Genomic DNA, 23,590 nt, shown 5'->3' on the forward strand with positions numbered 1-23,590 from the left:
GTACTGATTTAATTGCAAAGTCTTCTGTGTATGTCTTTTTATGTACAGATTAACCTTGAGCAGGTTGGGGGTTGGGGTGCTGTCCATCCATGCAGTTGAAAAGTCTGACTTGAAAAGTCAGATCTTTACAGTTGGCCTTCCACACGCGATGCTCCACATCCTTGGATCCAACCAACCTCAGGTTGTGAAGGGCTATAGTATGTATTTAGTGGAAAAAAAAAAATCCATATATAAGTGTACCCTCACAGTTCTAAACCTTGTTCTTTAAGGGGCCACTGTACCAGCATTGCACTAACAGTCATCACATCTAAAATGATTAGTAATTTCTTAAAGTCATTTAACATTCAGCTCATGTTCAAATTTTTGACTGTTTCATAATTTTCACTTTTTAAACTTGGTTGAGTAAGGATTTATGTAAGGGCCACATGTTGTATTTGATTGCTCTGCCTATGAAAGCTATTTATTTGTTGAAGAAACCAGATCATTTGACTCGAAGAGTATCGTGTGATCTGCATTTGGTGGATTACTTCCTTCATTTGTCCTTTAATTTGTTTTTCTATGTTGAATTTCCTGCAAATTGTTAGTTAAATCAGATTTCAGATTCTGTATAGGTTGGCCGCAAGAATAACTTGTGCTGTGTACATAGATAGTGCTGCATGCATCCTATTGTGTCACATCAGGAGACACTTGATAACTCATCTATTTGTGATAAGACTATTGTAATTAAAAATAAGCGTCATTGAGATAGTTTATTTATAATAAAATTATCCAGTTTTAAGTGCACAATTTGATGAGTTTTAACAAGTGTATAGTTTGTATAATCATCACCACAATTAGGATAAATACTCAGTTACCCTTGAAAATTTTTTCCTTCCCTTTGTAGTCATTTCCGTCCTCCCCAGGCCCTTCACCTGCACTCTGCTGATCTAGTTTCTGTCACTGTATTTTTGCCTTTTCTAGAATTTCATTATAATTGAAATCTTGTAGTGGTCAGATCATTGTAATTTAAAGGAGGTATAAGAAGATAATTTGGGCCAGGAGCTGTATAGATCTAATGCCTTCTATTTTTATACGACAGGGACTTGCCATGAGGTGTTGAAGCCTTGTTTCGCTGAGTTGGAGAGACTGGACCTAAATGGCGCAGCATGACTTTGCTCCAGCCTGGCTTAATTTTCCTACCCCACCATCATCAACAAAGGTATTTTTCCTTGCATCTCTCTTTTCCTTTTTGTCTTTCTGTCTGCCTGTGTTTAGTTCATGTTCTACACAGATGTAGCTAAACTAAAGCTTAATGTTTTTGTCGTAAAATACTTTTTATATTATTTTCTAAGTTATTTTATATTTAATCTGTTGGTTTTTATTATTTAAAAAGTCAATTTTCAATATACCATCAACATACTAGACCATTTTTTTCAAAAGTTGTCTTTTGAAAGCTCTGCATTTTAAAATTCAAACCAGGTAAGTACATTGCACATTACTTTTGCATCTTACCTTTTCCTATACTATTCTTTTGATAACTTGCTTTACTTACTTTCCTATAGATAATGTTTTTAAAAAAAAAATCAGAAGTTTTTGAAGTCTTTTCTCATAACCGGAAGACTTCTTTTTCAAGTAAATGAGACTGTGAATGGTATATTACTCAAATTTTAGGAGTTCTGAGAACTTTGCAGTGTTGTTACGTATCAGGTGACTCACTAATTTAAAAATGTTCATTTTACATAACCAAAACAGAACATGGTTTGTATAAGACTTGCTTGACATTGAAATTGTCACCCACTTACAAGGCATGCTAAGAGGGACCTTGAAATTGATTAGAATCAATCTGTCTGGCTCAATAGCTGTCTTCCACTTTGTTTTTTCCATAGTGCAAAGGAATCAAGAGGGGGTCTTGATCATCTGCTTGCCTGTTAATCAAGCTCTGCCATGCTAGGCATTCATCTAGGACCTTTTGGGGGTACAGGCAGTTCTTATAAAAGAGTTTACTAAAACAGCTCTTATAGGAACAATTTTACAATTTGGAAGGTTGTTCCCTAGTAAGGACTTGTCAAATCATAATATATTGAAAAAGCTGCATTGGAGAGAGAAAATTCTCCTAGACAGGGGAATTTTAAAGTTTGAAGATGGCTCTTAATGATCATGTGAACTGACTTTATTTTATACAGATGGTTCTCTGGAAGGTTAATTGACTGGCCTGTTTTCATGTAATTAGTGTGAGCCTAGACTAGAATCTAGGATGCATTTTCTATTCTGTAATATTTCCATAGGACTCATTTTGGAATTTCGTGAAATGATTGAACATTTCATTTCATAGACATAAAATGGAATCATAGTTGTTAGGAAATGTAGACTATTACTGAGAAGCAACTGAGATCACTTCTTAGTTACAGACTCTGCCCCCTTTCCTCTTCTGTTTAGGTCTCTGGAATTTGCTTCGCTGTTGCTGCTGTTGTTTGTGTCCACCCCCCACCCCCCAGGCTGCTCTCAGTTATGCTTTTCCTGGGTTCGTTTTTTTCCAGGCCTACTTCAGAGCCTGGATACATATGAGTTTCTTGCTCCTCCCTTTGTTTCCTTTTTCTCTTTAGTTCATTTTCTCTGAAATGAGTATAAGACTTGTTTTCATTTTTTTAAAATGTCTATTTATGTACTTTGCCTGTTTTATTTATTTATTTATTTATTTATTTTTGGCTGCATTGGGTCTTAGTTGCTGCACGCGGGCTTTCTCTAGTTGTGGCGAGCAGGGGCTACTCTTCATTGTGGTACGTGGGCTTCTCATTGCGGTGGCTTCTCTTGTTTCAGAGCACGGGCTCCAGGCGCACGGGCTCAGTGGTTGTGGCACGTGGGCTCAGTAGTTGTGGCTTGTGGGCTCTAGAGCTCAGGCTCAGTAGTTGTGGTGCACAGGCTTAGTTGCTCCGCGGCATGTGGGATCTTCCTGGACCAGGGCTCGAACCCGTGTCCCCTGCGTTGGCAGGCAGATTCTTAACCACTGTGCCACCAGAGAAGCCCTAGAACCAGACTCTTGAATCCTTACTGCTTTCTAGAACCAGACTCTTGATCTGGATATATAGATCATGAATGAAGATGATGATTTTGAGACTTGGGATTGCCTGTTCTAAATTATCAATTATTCTAATTTATTTTAAATTATCTACAGAAAGTAGTATCAGTTTGAACTCTTAACTAGCAGTATTTGAAACTATCTCCTTAGACCTTACCCAAAGTGGTTTTGACGAACACAAACAAGTATATACTTTTAGTAATGACTTCTTACACTGTTTGTATCGCTCAAAATCACTATTCATGGATTCTCAGTTATAATTAACCTCTTGTTTTCTGCCAGAGCCCTTTTAATCTTATCCTGAATAAATAAGATAGACTTAAATTACTGTTGGGTTCTCTATTTCAACTTAGCGGGGTTTTTTTCTGAATTTTATTTTATTTTTTTTATACAGCAGGTTCTTATTACTTATCTATTTTATACATATTAGTGTATATATGTCAATCCCAATCTCCCAATTCATCCCACCACCACCCCCCCTCAATTTAGTGTTAAGTCTTTTCTTTGTTATTTGAAGGGATGATAGGAGCACTTGAGTTAAGGGTAGCAGTGTTTTCAGCACTGCACCTGAGCAGTTTTCTGAGGTGTGCAGAAGTTTAGCCCCATCATGTGGTGAAATTTTAAACTGCATGTGGTTGTTTATGTCTATGAAATGGGGCATTGGCTTTTGAACTGTTGATTGGGACCCAGTAAGAAATTTTACATAATGTTTTTATATGCACATTGATATAACTAAAACAAAAGTCATATACCTGTGTTCTTCTTTCTCTTTTGGTCTTCTTTTTTATTCCAATAAAAAATGCAAATTGCTACTAATTTCATATCCTTTATAATGGGTCCTGACCTGCAGTTTGAAAAGTAACGTTGTAATTATTTTCCTTCAATAACGTAAACAGTGTCGGGTTGCATTGAAAATGTGTGCTTTAGGCTAAGAGAGGATGAGAAAATGTAGTCAGACTTGTAGTTGAGTTCATTGAAACTTTTGTTTACTACGTGGTTTCTGTTAACTTTTTTTTTTTTTTTTAAATTTTATTTATTTATTTATTTATTTATTTTTGGCTGTGCTGGGTCTTCGGTTCGTGCGAGGGCTTTCTCCAGTTGCGGCAAGCGGGGGCCACTCTTCATCGCGGTGCGGGGACCGCTCTTCATCGCGGTGCGCGGGCCTTTCACTATCGCGGCCCCTCCCGTTGCGGGGCACAGGCTCCAGACGCGCAGGCTCAGCAGCTGTGGCTCACGGGCCCAGCCGCTCCGCGGCATGTGGGATCCTCCCAGACCAGGGCTCGAACCCGTGTCTCCTGCATTAGCAGGCAGATTCTCAACCACTGCGCCACCAGGGAAGCCCTTCTGTTAACTTTTGATTTAGGTATTCTGGGAATCAGAAAATGGTGCTATATTTTGAAAAAGAATTCAGAAAAAGATTTAAAATGTAATAACTAGTGTTTCTTGAGTCATTACTGCATACCAATCACTGTGTAAAACACTTTATAAGAAGGCTAACAAAAATCGTAAGAGGTAAAGTACGGTTTTCTTCCCCCCACTTACAGATGAGGAAACTGAGGTTGAGCGAGATAAGTAACCTGACCCAAAATGCTAGAATTAGGATAGGAGCCCATGTGTGCCTGACTTTAAAGATTAATCAGCTTAATAACTTTCTTTTCTTGATTATTAAGTAGACCAATTTTTAGAAGTGAAATACCAGGATGTTTTTATGCATACACCAGAATATATTTTTATCCTGGTTTGGATAAACAAATGAAATTGCTTTTTTTTTTTTTTTTCAAGGATAGCATCTCCAGTATATTTCTATACTTTGTACGTGGGTATCTAACTCTTCAGTGGCTATGTACAGTTGACCCTTGAACAATATGGGTTTGACTTATTTGTGTCCACGTATGCGGATTTTTTTCCAATAAATATGTACTGTAGTACTGTGTGATCTGTGGATACAGAGGGCCGACTGTAAAGTTATACATGGATTTTTGACTGCACAGAGGGTCGGTACCCCAACCCCCTGCATTGTTCAACTGTCAACTGTAATCTTCTATTGAGTGAATTTACAGAGATTAATTGGTTACTTATTAGTGGATTAAGCCACAGGAATGCCTGGGCATCTCTTGAATATATTTGTAGGGGAAATTCCTAGCAGCAGAATCAGCGAATTGGAAGATTTATACATTTTGGTAGATAGTGCCTAATTGCTCTCCAAAAAGGTTGTACCAACTTATAATCCTTATAAAAATTTTATAAGGGGGGACCAGTTTTTTCAGTTTTGGCAACACTGGATGCTTTCCCATTTTTTTCATCTTTGTGAAATTGGATGAAAAATGGCACTTCATTGTTTTGATTTGCATTATTATGGTTGAGCATATTTTTGTGTTAGGAACTGTTTTAAGAACTTGCTTATTCATGTAATTTATTTCTTAGTGATTTATTTGTAATAGCTCTTTTCATATTGAGGGGTTTGTTTGCTATATATTCTGCAGATATTTTCCTCCAGTGTGTTTGTCTTGATAATTCTAAAAGAACCATGTGGATGGTTCTAATAAAATATTTAAACATACAAAGAAGCATAAAGAATAATTAAACAAACACTTAACCATCCAAGAGTCACATCTTAACATTTTGTCATGTTAGTTCTGTATCTCTTCTGGAAATAAACAATTGAAGTCTGCTGTATACTTCATCACAGTCCTTTTTCTGTCTTCATTTTTTCCCCAGAGGTATTCTCGATGCATGTTCTTATATTATTACTAAGTATGTGAATATCAATAAATAGTATTGTTTTGTATGTTTAAAAACATTTATATAAACGATTATCATTTATGTCTGCACCTTGTTTTTATATTCATTATATCTTTGAGATTTTTTTCCCCCATTGATATCTGTAGATAATGCTGTAATTATCTTAAAACTCTGTACAGTATTCTGTTTTGTGCCTCTGTATCACATTTCATTTGTCTCATTAATCTGAGATTGTTTATGTCTTTAGGCTATTCTAGAGAGAACTGTATTGACTATTCATGTACTATCTCCTTGTATACATGGATGAGAATTCTTATATTTGTTTGTTTGTTGCGTTGGCTCTTCATTGCTGTACACGGGCTTTCCCTAGTTGCGTCGAGCGGGGGCTACTCTGTTGCAGCGCGTGGGCTTCTCCGGTGGCTTCTGTTGTTGCGGAGCATGGGCTCTAGGCACGTGGGCTTCAGTAGTTGTGACTTGCAGGCTCAGTAGTTGCGGTGCACGGGCTTAGTTGCTCCGCAGCATGTGGGATCTTCCTGGACCAGGGCTTGAACCCGTGTCCCCTGCATTGGCAGGTGGATTCTTAACCACTGTGCCACCAGGGAAGTCCTGGATAAGAATTCTTTTGGCCTCTGCTTCTCAAACATTAATGGCTATGAAAATAACCTGGGAATTTTGTTAAAATGCAGATTCTAATTTCAGTAGGTCTCTAATGGGGTCCTAGTCCTAATAGTCTTCAAAATGCTGTTGATTCTGCTTGTCTGTGGACCACACTCTGAATAGCAAGGCTCTAACCTATAGTTAAAAGAAAAATTGCTGGGGCTTCCCTGGTGGCGCAGTGGTTGAGAATCTGCCTGCTAATGCAGGGGACACGGGTTCGAGCCCTGGTCTGGGAGGATCCCACATGCCGCGGAGCGGCTGGGCCCGTGAGCCACGGCTGCTGAGCCTGCGCGTCTGGAGCCTGTGCCCCGCAGCGGGAGGGGCCGCGATAGTGAGAGGCCCGCGCACCGCGATGAAGAGCGGTCCCCGCACCGCAATGAAGAGTGGCCCCCGCTTGCCGCAACTGGAGAAAGCCCTCGCACGAACCGAAGACCCAACACAGCCAAAAATAAAAATAAATAAATAAAATAAAGTAGGGGAAAAAAAAAAAAAAATTAAAAAAAAAAAAAAGAAAAAAAAGAAAAATTGCTGGAATTTAGTTCTATATTGCTAAATTCCTCTTCCATGTGGTATGCTGATTTATACCCCTGTATGCTGTGCATAACTATTGTCTTTACTTTGTACTCTTGCCAAAACTTTGTCAGATTATCAGTTAACATTTTTGCCAGTCTTTGTCGTGAAATGTATTTTCACTGTTTCTTGGACATTGGCTTATATTTCTTTGAATTGCTTGTTCACATCCTTTGTTATTTCTTTTGGGTTGCCTTTTGGGGGGGGATTGGTTTAGGAAGTGTGTGTGTGTGTGTGTGTGTGTGTGTGTGTGTTTGTGTGTGTGTGAGATCTTTAATGTTTTAAGTGAAGTCACATAGTTCTTTTTTTTGTCTCCCATGTATTTCACTAGATATATGTTCAAGTACTTTATAGTACTTGTTGCTATCTTAAATGCTGTTTTAAAAAGCTTTCATATTAAGTCTTTGTTGCAGATATATTGTCTCCTGTGTTAGTATTGTTTCTAGCAACCTTCAGTAGTTTTTACTCTAATGTCTTGGATTTTTTTTTTTTTTTAAGACTTTTTTTAAAGGAATTCCTTTATTTTTATTATTTATTTATTTATTTATTTATTTTTGGCTGTGTTGGGTCTTCGCTTCTGTGCAAGGGCTTTCTCTAGTTGCGGCAAGCGGGGGCCACTCCTCATCGCGGTGCGCGGGCCTCTCACTATCGCGGCCTGTCTTGTTGCGGAGCACAAGCTCCAGATGCGCAGGCTCAGTAGTTGTGGCTCACGGGCCCAGTTGCTCCTTGGCATGTGGGATCTTCCCAGACCAGGGCTCGAACCCGTGTCCCCTGCATTAGCAGGCAGATTCTCAACCACTGCGCCACCAGGGAAGCCCTGTCTTGGATTTTTTAATGTGGAAAAACGTTCACTCACAAATAATATCAGTTTTCTCTCTGCATTTTCAGTCCTCTTACTGTGTTTCTTATTCATATTTTATTGTGCTGGCTATATGTCAGGGTCTGTGAAGGGTCTGAAATTTTATCCTACTTTCAAGGTAACTATAACAAGGTAGCCTGTTACTGTTTTATGGATGCTGGCAAAAGACGTGAGACTTCCGGGTCAGAGACAAAGAGCTTTATTTTTTATTTATTTATTTTTATTTATTTATTTTTGGTTGCATTGGGTCTTCGTTGCTGCGCGTGGGCTTTCTGTAGTTGTGGCGAGTGGGGCCTGCTCTTTGTTGTGGTGTGCGGGCTTCTTGTGGTGGCTTCTCTTGTTGTGGAGTATGGGCTCTAGGTGCGTATAGTGCCACAACTTCAGTAGTTGTGGCACACGGGCTCAGTAGTTATGGCTCGCGGGCTCTAGAGTGCAGGCTCAGTAGTTGTGGCGCACAGGCTTAGTTGCTCCGCGGCATGTGGGGTCTTCCTGGACCAGGGCTTGAACCCGTGTCCCCTGCATTGGTAGGCGTATTCTTAACCACTGCGCCACCAGGGAAGTCCCAGAGAGCTTTATTACTCTTAGCACAACAAGCAGCACAGCATGATTGTGGCACTGGTTCTTCATGTCCCTTAAAACCTCTGGGAGTTGACATGGAGGGGGCCCAGGTGGATGCTATTCTTGCACTGCGAGGGAAATCTACCGCATTTATAAGAAGCCTGCTCTTTGTCGCAGAGTAGGACGTTACCTGTTCCTCAGTGTTCTCTGCGAACATGACCCTGAGAAATGAGCCATACAAAGAGCTGTCAAAGCCTTGCATTCTTGGCATACGATAAGAACATGCAGGGATGCTCAAGGCCCATGATGGGTTGCCTGTCCCAACAGTCCGCCCATCAGCCATACATGTTTTTGGCCAAACTTGAACTTTCACATGGTTGTACCACTCACTCAACTACTTTGATTAATCTGACAAACAGAGGCTAGAACCAAATCCATTTAATTTGTTTTACACAGCATTTAATGAAGGCTACTACCAGTGTCCCAAGCAGCACAGTGAGTGAGACCAGGATTTAGCCAATTGTGAATAACTTGGGGGGGGCCAGTAAATGATTTATTTCAGCCAACCAGTATATGGTCTAAGACCACTCTGTTATAGCCATTAAAATCCATTCAAGGGAGGGACTTCCCTGGCAGTTCAGTGGTTAAGGTAAGACTCCATGCTTCCACTGCAGGGGGTGCAGGTTCCATCCCCAGTCAGGGAACTGAGAATCCCGCATGCTGCGCAGCATGCACCTCCCCACCCCCCAAATCCACTCAAGGGAGACTGACTTGAGGTTTGGTGTTATTACCTACAGTTATAGGGGCAATAAGATGGGCCAAAAAGCAACACTTATCCTCAATAGAAGACATTCTGTGGCTTATCCTCCCCCGCTCCTTTTACAAACATACCACCCAAAGGGACACAGATCACTCCAGTTTGTCCAAAGGGACACAGATCACTCCAATTTGTTGTTAAACTTGATTTGGATTACTATTACAGTGGTTTGGTTAAGAGACAGGGACAGTGTCATCATTAGTTGCAACCTCAGTTGCCATACATGGCATAACCTAAGACCACTTAAGTGTTAAGAGAATCATATGAATTTTTATTAGTCAGAATGAAACAGGTTGTACAGGTAGGGAATATGGAATGTCCATTGAGTACTTTGAATATTGGCCCATGGCAAGGTTATCTTTTTGACAAAAGAGGTACTGTTTTTTTTTTTCTTTTCTTTTTATTTATTTATTTATTTATTTATTTATTTATTTATTTATTTTTGGCTGCGTTGGGTCTTCGTTGCTGTGCACAGGCTTTCTCTAGTTGAGGCGAGCGGGGGCTACTTTTCGTTGCGGTGCTGAGCTTCTCATTGTGGTGGCTTCTCGTTGCAGAGCACGGGCTCTAGGTGCTCAAGCTTCAGTAGTTATGACACATGGGGCTCAGTAGTTGTGGCTCACGGGCTCTAGAGTGCAGGCGCAGTAGTTGTGGCACATGGGCTTAGTTGCTCCATGGCATGTGGGATCTTCCCAGACCAGGGCTCGAACCCGTGTCCCCTGCATTGGCAGGTGGATTCTTAACCACTGCGCCACCAGGGAAGTCCCAAAAGAGGTACTGTTAATTGAACTGTTAGCGGTCTGGAACACCAAATTCATAACATGGATTAAATTCAAGGGTGTTTTTTACACATTAATGTTCAGGAGCTGATGTTGACATCAGGTATAGCAGAATAGTTAAGGACTGTCCATGACCACATTAATTTTTTTGATTTCAAAGCATATGGATGGGGATGACAAATCGACCAGTGGGTCAGAATCTTATCCCCAGCTGCTGTTGGATTCAGGCAGTAGTGCTGGTTCTAGGGGACAGGGAGAGCCTTAATTGTTCTCCTTCCTACCTGCGCCTTCTGGGGTCAAAGATGTTTCTTCTCCAAGTGCTAGGGTTTTTGCTCTCCCTCTACAGCCATGAAATCAGTGTGTCACGTTCCCATAGCTCCAACTTTACTTAAAACAAAACAAAACGGACACCCTTCTTGCACCCAGGTTTTTTTTATCTAGAGGGACTGGACGTGACTGGAGAGGGGCATTTTAAAATGATTTTCAGAGACCCATTATAAAGGTGTCTCACCCTCACCTTGGTCCACATTGGACACTGTAGTGGGGACTTGGTGAGAAGTGTACACAAGCAAATGGTCATTGTCTGTATGTGTAGGACCATGCCAATTCAACAAGAGAATCCAGGTGGCCAAACCAGATTGTTTGAATTCCTTTTTGGTTGGCCATCAGCCTGAGGGGTGGCCTGGCCTGCAGTTGTTCTTAGGGGAAAGAAAGAAACATCATGTCAAGATAATCAGGGCAGAATCTTGAATTTTTAATGTAGGTCTGTATAATCTCATAACTCTCCACTTATTTCATCCTGATTATTACCCAGGAAGTGGCTAAGAGGACATGATCCTTTTTTGGCTATGCTGCATTCATTGACCAGACTGTCTTACTAAGATGTGAGAAGAGATGAGGGATGTGTTAAAATGCTTGTCAGTACTTGTGGATAGGGAATATGGAATGTTCATTGAGTACCTTGAATATTGGCTCATTGCAGGGATGACCTTTTTGACAAAAGATGTACTGTTAGTGGTCTGGAATATGCCAAAAACATTACATGAATTAATTTCAAGAGCCACAATAGTGTGACCAGAGTTAGCCCATCAGACTGCAGCAGTAACAGTGTAGCCTGAAAGTTTCAGTGGTAGTGAGACTCCGTTGAGAGCTCCATGAAGTAGTCAAAGGTTTGATGTAGTTCTCCTCGTGTGATATGGTCTTCTTCACAGTGAGACAAATGGACCAACTGTTGGCAGGAGTCACAAGTTGGCATGCAGTGGTGGCTTCTGCATCAGAAAGATAAAGTCCTTTATTTTGTAGTCAGTCTATGATAGTGGATGTGTTCCATGTCTGGTGTGATGATGGATCTAGGTGGTATGCCAAAGACTTGATCAGCATTGTAATTTCAGTCATTCTCAGTGCCATTCACTCTCATCAGACAACAAGCCTTACTGAATCAACATGAGTGACTCAGATTGCCTCAGCAACAGCTGCAATTTCCCACAGTGTGTGACCCTAAAGAGATGTTTTTAATCTGCTAGTCTGTAGTTTTTCAGGTGACAGACAAGATGACTAGGCCATTGGCAACAGACAAAGAGTTAGAAAAATATAAAATGTCTTGTCCTTAAGAATATTATCTAAGGCGAGGGTCGCAGCTTTTATTTTATTCTGTTTAGCTGATTAGCACTTACCCATTTGGTTTTCCAGAGTTGTTGGGGCTGGATGGCTGCTGTGTGCACCATCATCTTTTAACTTAGTTGAAGCATCAGTGAACCAGGCTCAGGCATTTAAGGGAACTTTTCTGATTTGAGAGCCTTATCGAAATAGTGGCTTGTTACAGGTGACAGGCGGGGGAATAAAGTTTACTCCAAAGCGTAGTTGCCACTTCTAGGGCTAGGCCAGCTGTGCTGTTGAACACAACGATTTCCATTTGGTCAGGAGCCCTCTTGGGCTCTTTATTGGTGTACCACTTTATTGGTGAGTCCTTAGTTTGAGTTGTTTGCTTTCAATAAGAGCTCAGCATTAGGGCAAGAGCCACTTTTTCTTCTTTTTTTTCTTTTGGCTGTGCAGCTTCTGGGATCTTAGTTCTCTGACCAGGGATTGAACATTGAACCTGGGCCACGGCAGTGAAAGCCCAGAATCCTAACCACTAGGCCACCAGGGAACTCCCCGCATTCCATTTTAAAAAGGAGTGTACTTGGTGCGTGTGTCAGGCAGATGGCACTGCCATACTGGGAAATAGCCTCTCTGAATACTCCAGAGCCGTCAAGTCTTCAGCCACATAATCTGATTTTCTTTTCTTTCCTTCTGGGAGCTGTGCTTTTTATTAGACCACTTGGAAGGGGATGGGAATCACCTGTCAACCTGTGACATTTCCTGAATGGGAGAATCTTGCATTTTCAGTACAAGCATGTAACATTAGCGCTAACTGTAAAACACAACAGTACATTGAGTTGGCCTAATAGCCCCACCTGCAAGATTGCTTTTAATTTCTCTCTCCTACTGCTGAGTTTTTTGCAAACTATCGGCCACGTTGGGGCACTGAGGTCCCTTTTCCCACTATGGGGACACAGACTAAGGAGTTTAGTACATGCATATCAGAGTTACAGTCTAAGCTTTCAGGAGATTACATGATTTCTTTAGCTTGGAATGTGGGAAAGTACAGGGTGGAGAGAAAGACTACCCCTTTGGGGATTGCATGGGTGGCTTGGAGGCTTTTGCTGTTTTGGCTTCTGAAGCCAAGATTGGTGTTGCCTTCTCTCTTGTGTGCCTCCTGGCCCCAGCAGACACTCAGTCTGGGGCCTTTCATGCCCCCATGTACCATACTGCCATGGCTTTGCCCCATACTGAAAACTTTCAGCCACTCTTGTGCTTAGTACTGTCTCCCCTCCATGGGAGTGGTTAGGATGGTATCTTGGGTACGTGTGTGCAACAGAACTAAAAGAGTTTGTCTCTTTCTTTCCTTAAGTTCTTGCACAGTTGACTTTCTTGTTAAAGCAGCTGAGTTTGATGTGGGGAAGGAAGGGATCAGGGAGTACGAAGAACACAGAATACTTCCACTCTGCCTTTTCTTTGTTTCCAGTAGTAGCAGCAGTTCAGCCTTAACAAACTTACTTCTAACGTTTTCAGTCTTTCCAAAACTCTCTATATTCATTGCTCTTCCGCTTTGGAGACCTCTTGACTTCGGCAGCCACAGCCATATTGCCTTTCAGGTGGGACCCCATCTCATGACAGTACATCCCTTCCTTCTACTCAGAGTAGATTTGCAACAATCAGAGCACTGTATGGACACCTTGTTTCAGTCCTGCCCCTTGTCACTTGGTCGCTAAACAGTGAGGGACCCTTACTTCCACCCATCACTTGGGTGAGAGCAATTGCTGCCAGATTCTGGAGAGTCTTCTCCTATGCCCCAGTCTGGCCCAAGAGACCATACCCTTGTTTTTCTTTTTCCAGAAGGTTTTAACTCTGAGAGCGTGACATCCTCATCACCAAAACTGTTAGGGTCTGTGAAGGGCTTGGGTTTTTACCCTACTTAAAAGCTTAGCAAGCTAGCCTGTTACTGTTGTTTCATGGATGCTGGCAGAAGACAGATAATCAAAGGCTTTACCTTTCATGCACAGAAGCAGCATGAGGATGAAGCCAGGGGCAGTAGGGGAACTTGCACCAGTTAAGTCCCACAGCAGCCATGTGGCGGGGCCCAGTTGGATGAAATGGGTATGTGCAGTGGGTTTGTATTGTAACTGAGGAACTCTACTCTTTGTCCTGGAGAGAACTGTAATATTAGTACAACCCAGAGGAATGGTCAGGGCATTAAAACAAAAAAGTTCTGGAGTTCTGATTGTGATTTTATCAGATTAATGGGTTAATATTGGGGAAAAACAGCAACTTTTATGAATCGTTGTGAGTTTTTATGTTTTTATACATTTCTAATTCTTTAAAATCATTTTTACACATTCTTCCTTTGATAAATTCTTCTTAAAACATTTGCTTTGGAGAAGAGGAGTTTGGAAATAAATCTACAGAACTTAAAATAGAACTAGCTTCATTTGCCATAATTTTCTGATGTTGAAGAAAACCTTGAGCTATTTAAATCAAATAGTGTGTGATACACAATATTACAATTTGTTATAAAAGAAGGGTACTATATTTGCTTTGATTTCCTTACAGCGGTCTTTTACCTTTAAAGTTTTTGGATGAATATAGTTGTTGAGCTCAGAATGGTGCTCTTGTTTCTGTTAGGTAGAAAAAAATAGATGAACAATGGAACTCACAAGTTACCAGTTACCAAACACATTGAAAATAACTATAAAATGTTCTTCTTAACGATTTAAAATTCTTGGAAATAAATTAAGCCAGAGTATTACTAGTTTTTCAAGTTATAGTCAAGTTTTATATGTATGTTTACCTGTATGCTTATAATCTGTTTCAGTCGTCACTGAATTTTGAAAAGCATTCTGAAAACTTTTCATGGACAGAAAATCGTTATGATGTGAATCGTCGACGACACAACTCTTCAGATGGCTTTGATTCTGGAATTGGACGTCCTAATGGAGGTAAAATTTGCTAAGGAACAGTAGAGTTTAAGAATAATTTTCTTCGCATTCTTATAAGAATGTTTTGATTGTGATTAAATTTTTAAGCATAACCGTCTTCTTTGAATTTATAATACTTTACCATTATTAAATAAAGGTAACTTTGGAAGGAAAGAAAAAAATGGATGGCGTACACATGGAAGAAATGGTACTGAAAACATAAATCATCGAGGGGGATACCATGGTGGAAGTTCCCGTTCTCGTAGCAGTATTTTCCATTCTGGAAAAAGCCAAGGCCTACATGAAAACAGCATACCTGACAGTGAAACGGGGAGGAAAGAAGACAAGAGAGAACGCAAACAGTTTGAGGCTGAGGATTTTGTAAGTTTCTTATAATTTTAATACAAATGAGGTTTCTGTAAGTGCTATGTAAGCATCAAGTCTCTCTCAGATTTTATCAGTACAGCTCATTTTCTACAGAGATCACACTTGACAGGTTCAATTATTTATTTATTTATTTTTAAAATAGTTATTTATTTATTTGGCTGCACCGGGTCTAAGTTGCAGCACGTGGGATCTTTAGTTGCGGCATGCAGGCTCTAGTTCCCTGACCAGGGATCGAACCCAGGCCCCCTGCATTGGGAGCTCGGAGTCCCAATCACTGGACCGCTGGGGAAGTCCCTCAATTTTTTTTTTTTTAATTTTATTTATTTATTTTATTTATGGCTGTGTTGGGTCTTCGTTTCTGTGCGAGGGCTTTCTCTAGTTGTGGCAAGCGGGGGCCACTCTTCATCACTATCGCGGCCTCTCTTGTTGCGGAGCACAGGCTCCAGATGCGCAGGCTCAGTAATTGTGGCTCACGGGCCCAGTTGCTCCGTGGCATGTGTGATCTTCCCAGACCAGGGCTCGAACCCGTGTCCCCTGCATTGGCAGGCAGATTCTCAACCACTGTGCCACCAGGGAAGCCCACTCTCAATTATTTTTAATCCTTACATTTTGTGAGGCTTTTTGTACATAACTCTTCCCTTCCCCAGTCTTCTTCCTCCTTCCCTCCTACTTATATTCCTGTATCTCACCGTGTGGTTTTTTAAAACTTTGGATAAATTTATGTCGTTTTATTCTTCATAGCAATTTAAACAATTTCCCTTTTCTAGAGAGTAAACATCTAATAAGATTAGCTTTAGAGTACACATTCAGTGCTCAGCTCAGTTTTCTTTTTAATACCCTGAGCATCACTTTTTGAAATATAAATTTGTACTTTGCTTTGAAAATGAGCATGTTTAACTAAACATGCATTCAGTGATGCAAACCTAACAGAAGAGTTGAGGAATGGTCTGGTTTTCCTCTTCCCTGCTCTTGACCTTATGCTAAGAAAGGATGATTTCTCTTATTGATGCAAAGACTACATTCTATTAACATTTGCTTTTTTTAAAAATTCATACTTTTTCCTCACGTAGTTGGGGATGAGGAGAATATTTAAAGACCCTTCCTTTGTTTTCTACAACTTGGAGTGAGTGTAGATAGTAACCATTTTAATTGTTAGCAGAATAAGCAGAAAGTAAGATTTATGAATAATTAGTGTTTAGTAGTAAAGAGTTCAATATATTAATATGTCAGATTTTTCCATATAGTTTTGAGATTACCTTTATTTATTTTTTATTTTTAAAATATTTATTTATTTGGCTGTGCCATGTCTTAGTTGCGGCACACGGGATCTTTAGTTGTGGCATGTGGGATCTAGTTCCCTGACCAGGGATCGAACCCTGGGCCCCTGCATTGGGAGCATGGAGTCTTAGCCACTGGACCACCAGGGACGTCCCTGAGATTACTTTTAAAAGGATTTTTTTCTTAAATGTGAGCAGTTTAAACATTTATTGTATTCTTTTTATTCCAACTTTTTTTCAGCCATCTTTAAATCCTGAGTATGAGAGAGAACCAAATCAGAATAAATCTTTAGCTGCAGGTGTATGGGGTAAGTAATTCTTGATCTATCTTTGAGGGATATATGTTATTTTTAGGTTTCACATTTGTGTTGTTTAAAATAAATAGGCTAGAATTAAACTTTCTCTTTTAAATACCTGTTTTTGATGTGCTGAGCTACAAAAAAGGTAGCACTTACCTTTTAAAAACCAAGATATTGCAGATAGGAGAAGATCTTGATTTGGATAGTTGATTTACATGTTAGTACCATTAAGTACACTCAAATACGCATTTTGAAAAAAATGGTTGTAAGTTAATGTAATGAATTAAAGTCATTTTGAGAGCAGCCTGATAATCTAACGAAACAAAAAATTTAGTTTAACTTAATCTGTAGTTTTTCAGAGTTGAAAACTTAACTGGAAAGATAAGTACTTTTAATCAATCATAGTGTGATATAAAAAAATTAATTTTTTTTACTTATGAAAATGGTTACACATAGACAGTATTAAAAAATAATTGTATAAATTTTGCCTACGGAACTAGTCTGTTTGAAATTATTTGCCTTTTTGATTGTCAGATCTTAATGAGTTTTTCTGGTAATAACTCCCTTTTCTTTAAAACTGCTGAGAGTTTAATTTGATAGCATCTTACAGAAGATTAAACTGCACTCATATAGTACAACTTAGTTAGCTTTTTAGAGATTCAAGTGAAGTTTAAAATAATGGAAAAAACTTAAAATACGAAGATTTGATATCTGAAAAATAAATTTAATTATTTGATATCAAATTCAGAGGTGATGTATCCACTTTGGAACTTGTACACATGTTCATTTGTGTTTTCTATTGAAAATCAACAACTTACCAAAACAAAAGGATTGTGGCTTATGACAGCATCCTAGTCCTAACAGTAAAGGCATTATTTTAAACTTTGCCACTTCCTGTGCTGTTCTTTATTGTATTTATGGGGTGATACGCTGGAGGAATTATTTTGTTTCTTTTGATCTCCCAATTTAAGGGCTTCTTGTGGGTGGGGGTGGGGGTGGTCAGACACTTTTGTTAGAACCATGTGAATGGCATTGTTTTTTCTGTATTGCAAATTAGTATTTCTGCCACTCTCCCCAGGCCTACACGCCCAGACACACACATACCCAACCAAAAAAATCTCCCAAGCTCCTCTCTTAGGTATGTTTCCTTATTATTCAGTTTTTCTGGGAACAGCTGATTGCATAAGAATATAGAACCACCTGGAAGGTGTTAAATAAAATCTAAGAAATTAGGAATAATTTGGATTTGATTAAAATGAAAGTAAATAAAAAATCAAGAATGTTAGTGAGCATTTGTCATATAAAACTACCTATAGATACTATTGGTACTGATCCTTGGTTAATATAATAATTTTAGAAATGATTTAAAGGCAAATACATCTTTGAAAATATTGAGAATAAAATGTATTAATATAAAGATTTTGGTTCTCCTGTTTCAGGGTTGGTCTAAGGATTTTGGGCACTAGTTGAAAAGATGTTTAAAAGGAAGATGTACTCTTTACTGTGTCTTAGGTAAACTAAAAAGTGTGTCTGCATTAGAAAAAAGAAAATGGTTAATTGTGGCTTGATTAATTGTTAAATTCCCAGTACTTCCCATAGGAATACAATGAAACTTTCATTGTATCACACTTCACTAGTTCTTTCTTACTTTACCCCCTGGGTTCCCAAATATTGTTTTCCCCATTGCAACATTTAAAATAGCTATGTTCCTGAGGAAGACATGAGAGAATTTTAGGAAGGACTTCAGTAGAACTTTTCTAGTGCTACTTCCTTCCAGGTAAGTCAAAATTTAATAACGGAAATGTAATATGTATTAAAAAGCAAACACCACCAGTTTGTCCCTGAAACTGTCCTTTTGTAGATCAAAAATTGCAAGAGTCTAAACATAATATCCCAAATAAAAAATACTTTGAGTGAAAGTAGTCAAGCTATTTAAACTATAGTTAAATATAAGTTTAATTCTACTTAGATCTTAATTAGCTTTATTGGAAACACCCTACAGTTTATATCTGTAACTTCTGTAGTGTTTTGATCTTAACCAGGATCACTGTTGCTTGATGCATAAGATTAATATTTACTAATTATCTCATATACCTAATGATTTAAAAGTAAACAGAAATTTAGGGCACTTCAGTGTGCCTGTGAGAATTTTAAAATAATTTACCTGGGTGACTGATTTGGGTAGTGAGAAAGAGAGAGAGAAAATGATGTGTTTGTGTGTTTGTATGCAATTTGAGACATTAGTGACTATCAAATTGATTTGTGTGTTTTTAGAAGTCCTGCTGTCTATTTGTGTTGGCGTAATATGTCAGGAACATATCACTAGCAGAGCCTAACGTTTTGTGCTTAAGATACTAAATAATGAAAAACTTCAGTCACTAGTAATTAACTTAAGCATAGTCTTGTTTCAGCTCAGCATATATATTTGTGTTTATTCCTTGAGAATTTGATGAATTTATTCCTGAGTTTTTCTCATATTTGATACAGTACTTAAGAGCATCAAGGCTCATCTTTAAGAACTTTATTCATTTTTTTAGCCTTCTAAATCAAAGCAAATTGGTGACCAGCTCTTTTTTTTTTTTTGGGCTGTGTTGGGTCTTCGTTGCTGCGCACTAGCTTTCTCTAGTTGCGTCAAGCGGGAGCAATTCTTCATTGTGGTGTGCGGGCTTCTCTAGGGGCTCATTACGGGCTCTAGGCGCACTGGCTCCAGTAGTTGTGGTGCATGGGCTCAGTAGTTGTGGCTCGTGGGGTCTAAAGCGCAGGCTCAGTAGTTGTAGTGCACGGGCTTAGTTCCTCCGTGGCATGTGGGATCTTCCCTGACTAGGGATCGAACTCATGTCCCCTGCATTGGCAGGTGGATTCTTAACCGCTGTGCTACCAGGGAAGTCCCTGGTGACCAGTTCTTAAAGGTGGGTTGTTTTCTAGAGAGAATTCTAATGGTATTAACCACTAGCATACAGGTTGAGTGACATGATTGCACTAAATGCGTTTAGGTCATGAAACAAGTGAAGTTTTTAAAGTGACTTTGTAAAAGGATTAAGAGAAGGGAATAATCTTTATCAAATTTCTTTGTATAAAAGCATTCTGTTGGTAGATTGTTTATATATTGATATGACTACACTTTCCTTCAATGTCTTTCTTATATGAAAACAATTGCTAACATTATAACAAGAAGAAAAGGTAATGCAACACGTGTTCAAGGTTGAGAAGGAAAAGTTAATAGTTTGATTAGACAACTTGACACAAGTAAGTTTTATTTGGTCAGAGTTACACGTAGCGTTCATTTAAGTTGTTTTTGTTTTAGAAATATATTTACTTAAGCCTACTCTTTTTTCATATGAGTAACATGGGGACCTTGTTAAAGGAAAGAATAGCATACTCCTGCTTTGACATAAATTATGTTAGTGAAACTCATTTGATTAAAACTCTCATACTACTGTAAAACAAAAGATTTGTACATTAAATAAAAAATTCAAAACCAGCAAAATTCAAACAACATCAATCTGTATAAAAATAATCTTAAAAATATTTTTCTGTTTTAAAATTAGTGTTCAACTGGATTTAATTGCTGTGGTACTGATTGTTTGCTTTTGATATTTGTATGTTTTTGTATCTTATGTGGTTAAGTTTCCTCTTCAAATTAGTGTGAAAACTTAATTAAAATACTGTTTATCCTTCCCTTGGCTGTATGCTTTTATTCACACATTAAAGTTGCCTCTTATGTCAAGATGAGCAAATTAAATTATTAACTGGCTGATTAAAAAGAAAAATATATTAACTGACATCACTGTGATGGTGAGGGAAAGGGCGGACCCCTGACTTAGTAGTGTATACTTACAAGCCTCTTAATTTTGACCATTCAGTACAGGATTGTTATTAGTATTTTTAGTTGGAGATAGTATACATTTTGAAGTATCTGACCTAGCAATACTTTAATTTCCATTTTCTCCAGTAGTATAATATAGTGGTTAAGTGCATTGGTTTTGGAATCAGATAGGTCTGGGCCCTAATGTTAGGTCTTTTACTTATTAATTATTTAGACTTTGGGAAGATTACTTAATGTCTGAGTGAATTTTCTTGTCTGTGAAATGAGGAGGATCACTACACTAACACTAATGGAAAAAGCACTGTTAATATTAAATTGTCTACTGTGTCGTATCCTTGGTCATGTCACAGGTTTTTAATACATGTTAGCTAATTATGTTCAAATCCAATAAGTGAGGGAGATTCTGGTAGATTTATTTAATAAAGGGCAAAAAAGAATGTCCTAAGTGATAGATTGAAAAATAAAAGTAAAAACTGATTGAATCAGAATGTATATATGTATATATAAGGCAACTATATGGAGAGTATAGTTAAAGACAGAAAAGAAGATGAGGAATTGAGATGTCACCTCTGACTTATGTCTGGCCAGCTTACTTTGTATCAATATTATATGTGGCAGTATTTTAATTCTAATCTTTCTTCAGAGGCTTGAGCCTTTCCCCTCCACCATTGGCTTTGGATTTAAAGGAACAAAACTAATTGTAACATTCAAAGATACTGGAAGAGCATGAAGTAACAAGATAATAAAAGGATATTTAAAGTCAGTTATTATCAGGTCACAGTTGTCTGTGAGGATAGAGGGAAATAATGATATGAAAATCCAAAACATTTGCCTTGAGGTATTTTGAAGGCAGTTTGAATAAGAGTAACTGTTTATATGAGCTTGATAATAAGCACATATGACTTAACAGAAGGAAGTCACCAAAGTCACTTACTTTCTAATTCTTGTTTATAAGTGTTAAAGTCTTTCATCAATATATAAATTTTCTCTTTAAAAAAATGAACAATTTGGGTCTTTTTCCTGTAGTTTACCAGTTGATAAAGTAAATGGAGAAAGTGTAGGTGTCGTCATTGGATACTGTTTGAATCCAACAGATTCAACACTTTAACTCAGAAGGTTTGTGTGAGGAGAATTTGTAGAGATAATCTATGAATAGATGAGCCAGTTTATAAGTAATATAAATGAGGCAGATTTAAGTTACTAGTGCTGCCATCACCTTTTCCATTACTTATATGTGATTATTACCATCAAGAACTAACTTTCCCTCCCTCCCCTCCTTCCTCCCCTCCTCCCCCTCCCTCACCCCTCCCCCTCCCTCCAATACTCCCCCTGCCCCCATTCGTTCTTTTTGGCTTGTTTGTTCTTGTATTGATATTTAACACATTCTTATTAATTCAAGCTCTCAGATAGGGTGTCTCCCGATCAAAAGCAGGGTCTCTGGAGTCCAAGTCCTCGATTTTGGTCAGTCAGTCTCATGATACCAGCAGTTCAATAACCAGCAGCTGCTGGTCTTGGAGAGTCTCTCTGGAGAGGCTGCAGCTCACCCTGGGGACATAGACACTGGTGGCACACACACTTGGGAACACTCTACAACGTGAACACCACTGCTGGTGGCCGCCATTCTGGCCTATTAGACTAAGAACACTTTTCTTGTTCTTAAACAGGCAGGTTTATGTAGTATGTTCAGCATAGTTATATAGGATATAGGTTAGTCTTTATTAAAGGTGTTTATTTCTTTTATAGTTTTTCTCATCTTCCATACTCTCTTGGATTTTAGGTTTAAATTTTAGGTTTAAAATTCTTGAAAAAGGACACCTTTAATTTGAAATACAATTGGAAGCCTAGTACAGTGGAGATTGTATATGACTTCTGGACATTTTTTCTGGTATTTGGTTTAAAGAAAACATTTCACTGCAACTCTGAGACAGGAACTGTTTTTCATTTTACAGATGAGAGATAAACTAGTGAGGTTGGAGCAAGTATTAAAATTCTGTAAATCTGGCACAAAAACACATGGTCTTAACCTCTGTACTGCTTGACTGTGAATACTTCCTAAGCACATCAGCAAGCACTATGTCTGCTTCTCTTTCTTCCCAATCCCTATCATCATCTTTTAGGTACCTTTAGGTGTCTAGAAATCCTGTTTTAGGAAAGGTGAACTTTGTAGTCAGGAATTATATTGAGGCTTAAACAATGCCTGCTTGCTTATCTGTTCTCTTCTTCTGTCTTCTAGTTTTGATGAATGATGATTTACGTATAAAAATATTTTCTTTTTCTTCTTGTACCTTCAGCCTTCAATGTGGGATCATTTTACTTCTGCCTAAAGTATCAATACGTTGTTTAGGATTTACTTTAGTAAAGATCTTTTCTTGGTGATTGATTTTTGTCTGAAAAGATTTCATTTCTGTCTTCTGCCTTATATGGCACTTCCAAGTCCCAGTTCTACAATCTAGGATTCTACAGGGCAGATTAGCCCCCTCCTCAGCTGTTGGGTTCCTTTGTGCACACACTCTAAGCTGAAGTTTTTTCCTTTACTTCACTCTCTAGAAGTATGTGTTGAGGTCATCCATTGCTGATGAACCTTCTCCTGTTCTTTTTTTTTTTTTTAATAAATTTATTTATTCATTTTTGGTTGCGTTGGGTCTTCGTTGCTGCGCACGGGCTTTCTCTAGTTGCGGCGAGCGGGGGCTACTCTTCGTTGCGGTGCACGGGCTTCTCATTGTGGTGGCTTCTCGTTGCAGAGCAGGAGCTCTAGGCGTGTGGGCTTCAGTAGTTGCGGCACATGGGATTAGTTGCTCCGAGGCATGTGGGATCTTCCCGGAACAGGGATCAAACTCGTGTCCCCTGCATTGGCAGGTGGATTCTTAACCACTGCGCCACCAGGGAAGTCCCCTTCTCCTCTTTTTTACTGTTTTATTTGTTTTCCTCCCTTATAGTAATTTTAACATAAGGATCTAGAAGAGAAAGAAGATAAACTTGTGTGCTTAGTTCGTAATATTGGAATAGAAGTCTTCATCAGTCATGTTTGAACTTAATTGTGCTGTACTGATAGAAACACCCCTTGCTTTAACACTTGAATTCCTCTGAGATCAGACCTTGCAAACTCTTACTACCTTTTGCATTTCCCAGCATCAGTCAATCATTCTTCAGATTCCTGAGCTTCATTTAATTTAGATTTTGAGTACCAAACTGTTAAGATTTTCTCTTATATTTTAATTTAAAGAATTGCTAATTTCAAGAATTTTAGTTATGC

At 38.8% G+C, this 23,590-nt stretch overlaps 1 protein-coding gene across 8 annotated transcripts in view; it reads left to right on the forward strand.

The window, feature by feature from the left end:
* GPBP1 (GC-rich promoter binding protein 1) overlaps nt 1-23,590 on the forward strand; it is a 104,187-nt gene that overhangs the window by 32,795 nt on the left and 47,802 nt on the right. For 6 of the 8 annotated variants that reach the window (XM_057540320.1, XM_057540319.1, XM_057540321.1 and 3 more), the window contains 6 exons: nt 1,079-1,198; nt 13,637-13,730; nt 14,446-14,569; nt 14,706-14,929; nt 16,454-16,520; nt 17,590-17,649. In XM_057540320.1, the coding sequence (XP_057396303.1) occupies nt 1,146-1,198; nt 13,637-13,730; nt 14,446-14,569; nt 14,706-14,929; nt 16,454-16,520; nt 17,590-17,649 (622 nt within the window). In that variant the 5' untranslated portion in view covers nt 1,079-1,145. The remainder of the gene's footprint in view (nt 1-1,078; nt 1,199-13,636; nt 13,731-14,445; nt 14,570-14,705; nt 14,930-16,453; nt 16,521-17,589; nt 17,650-23,590) is intronic. The other 2 variants (XM_007176091.3, XM_007176090.3) reach the window with 1 other exon arrangement.

The sequence above is a fragment of the Balaenoptera acutorostrata genome, chromosome 2 (assembly GCF_949987535.1).
Source record: "Balaenoptera acutorostrata chromosome 2, mBalAcu1.1, whole genome shotgun sequence".
Classification (NCBI taxonomy): domain Eukaryota; kingdom Metazoa; phylum Chordata; class Mammalia; order Artiodactyla; family Balaenopteridae; genus Balaenoptera; species Balaenoptera acutorostrata.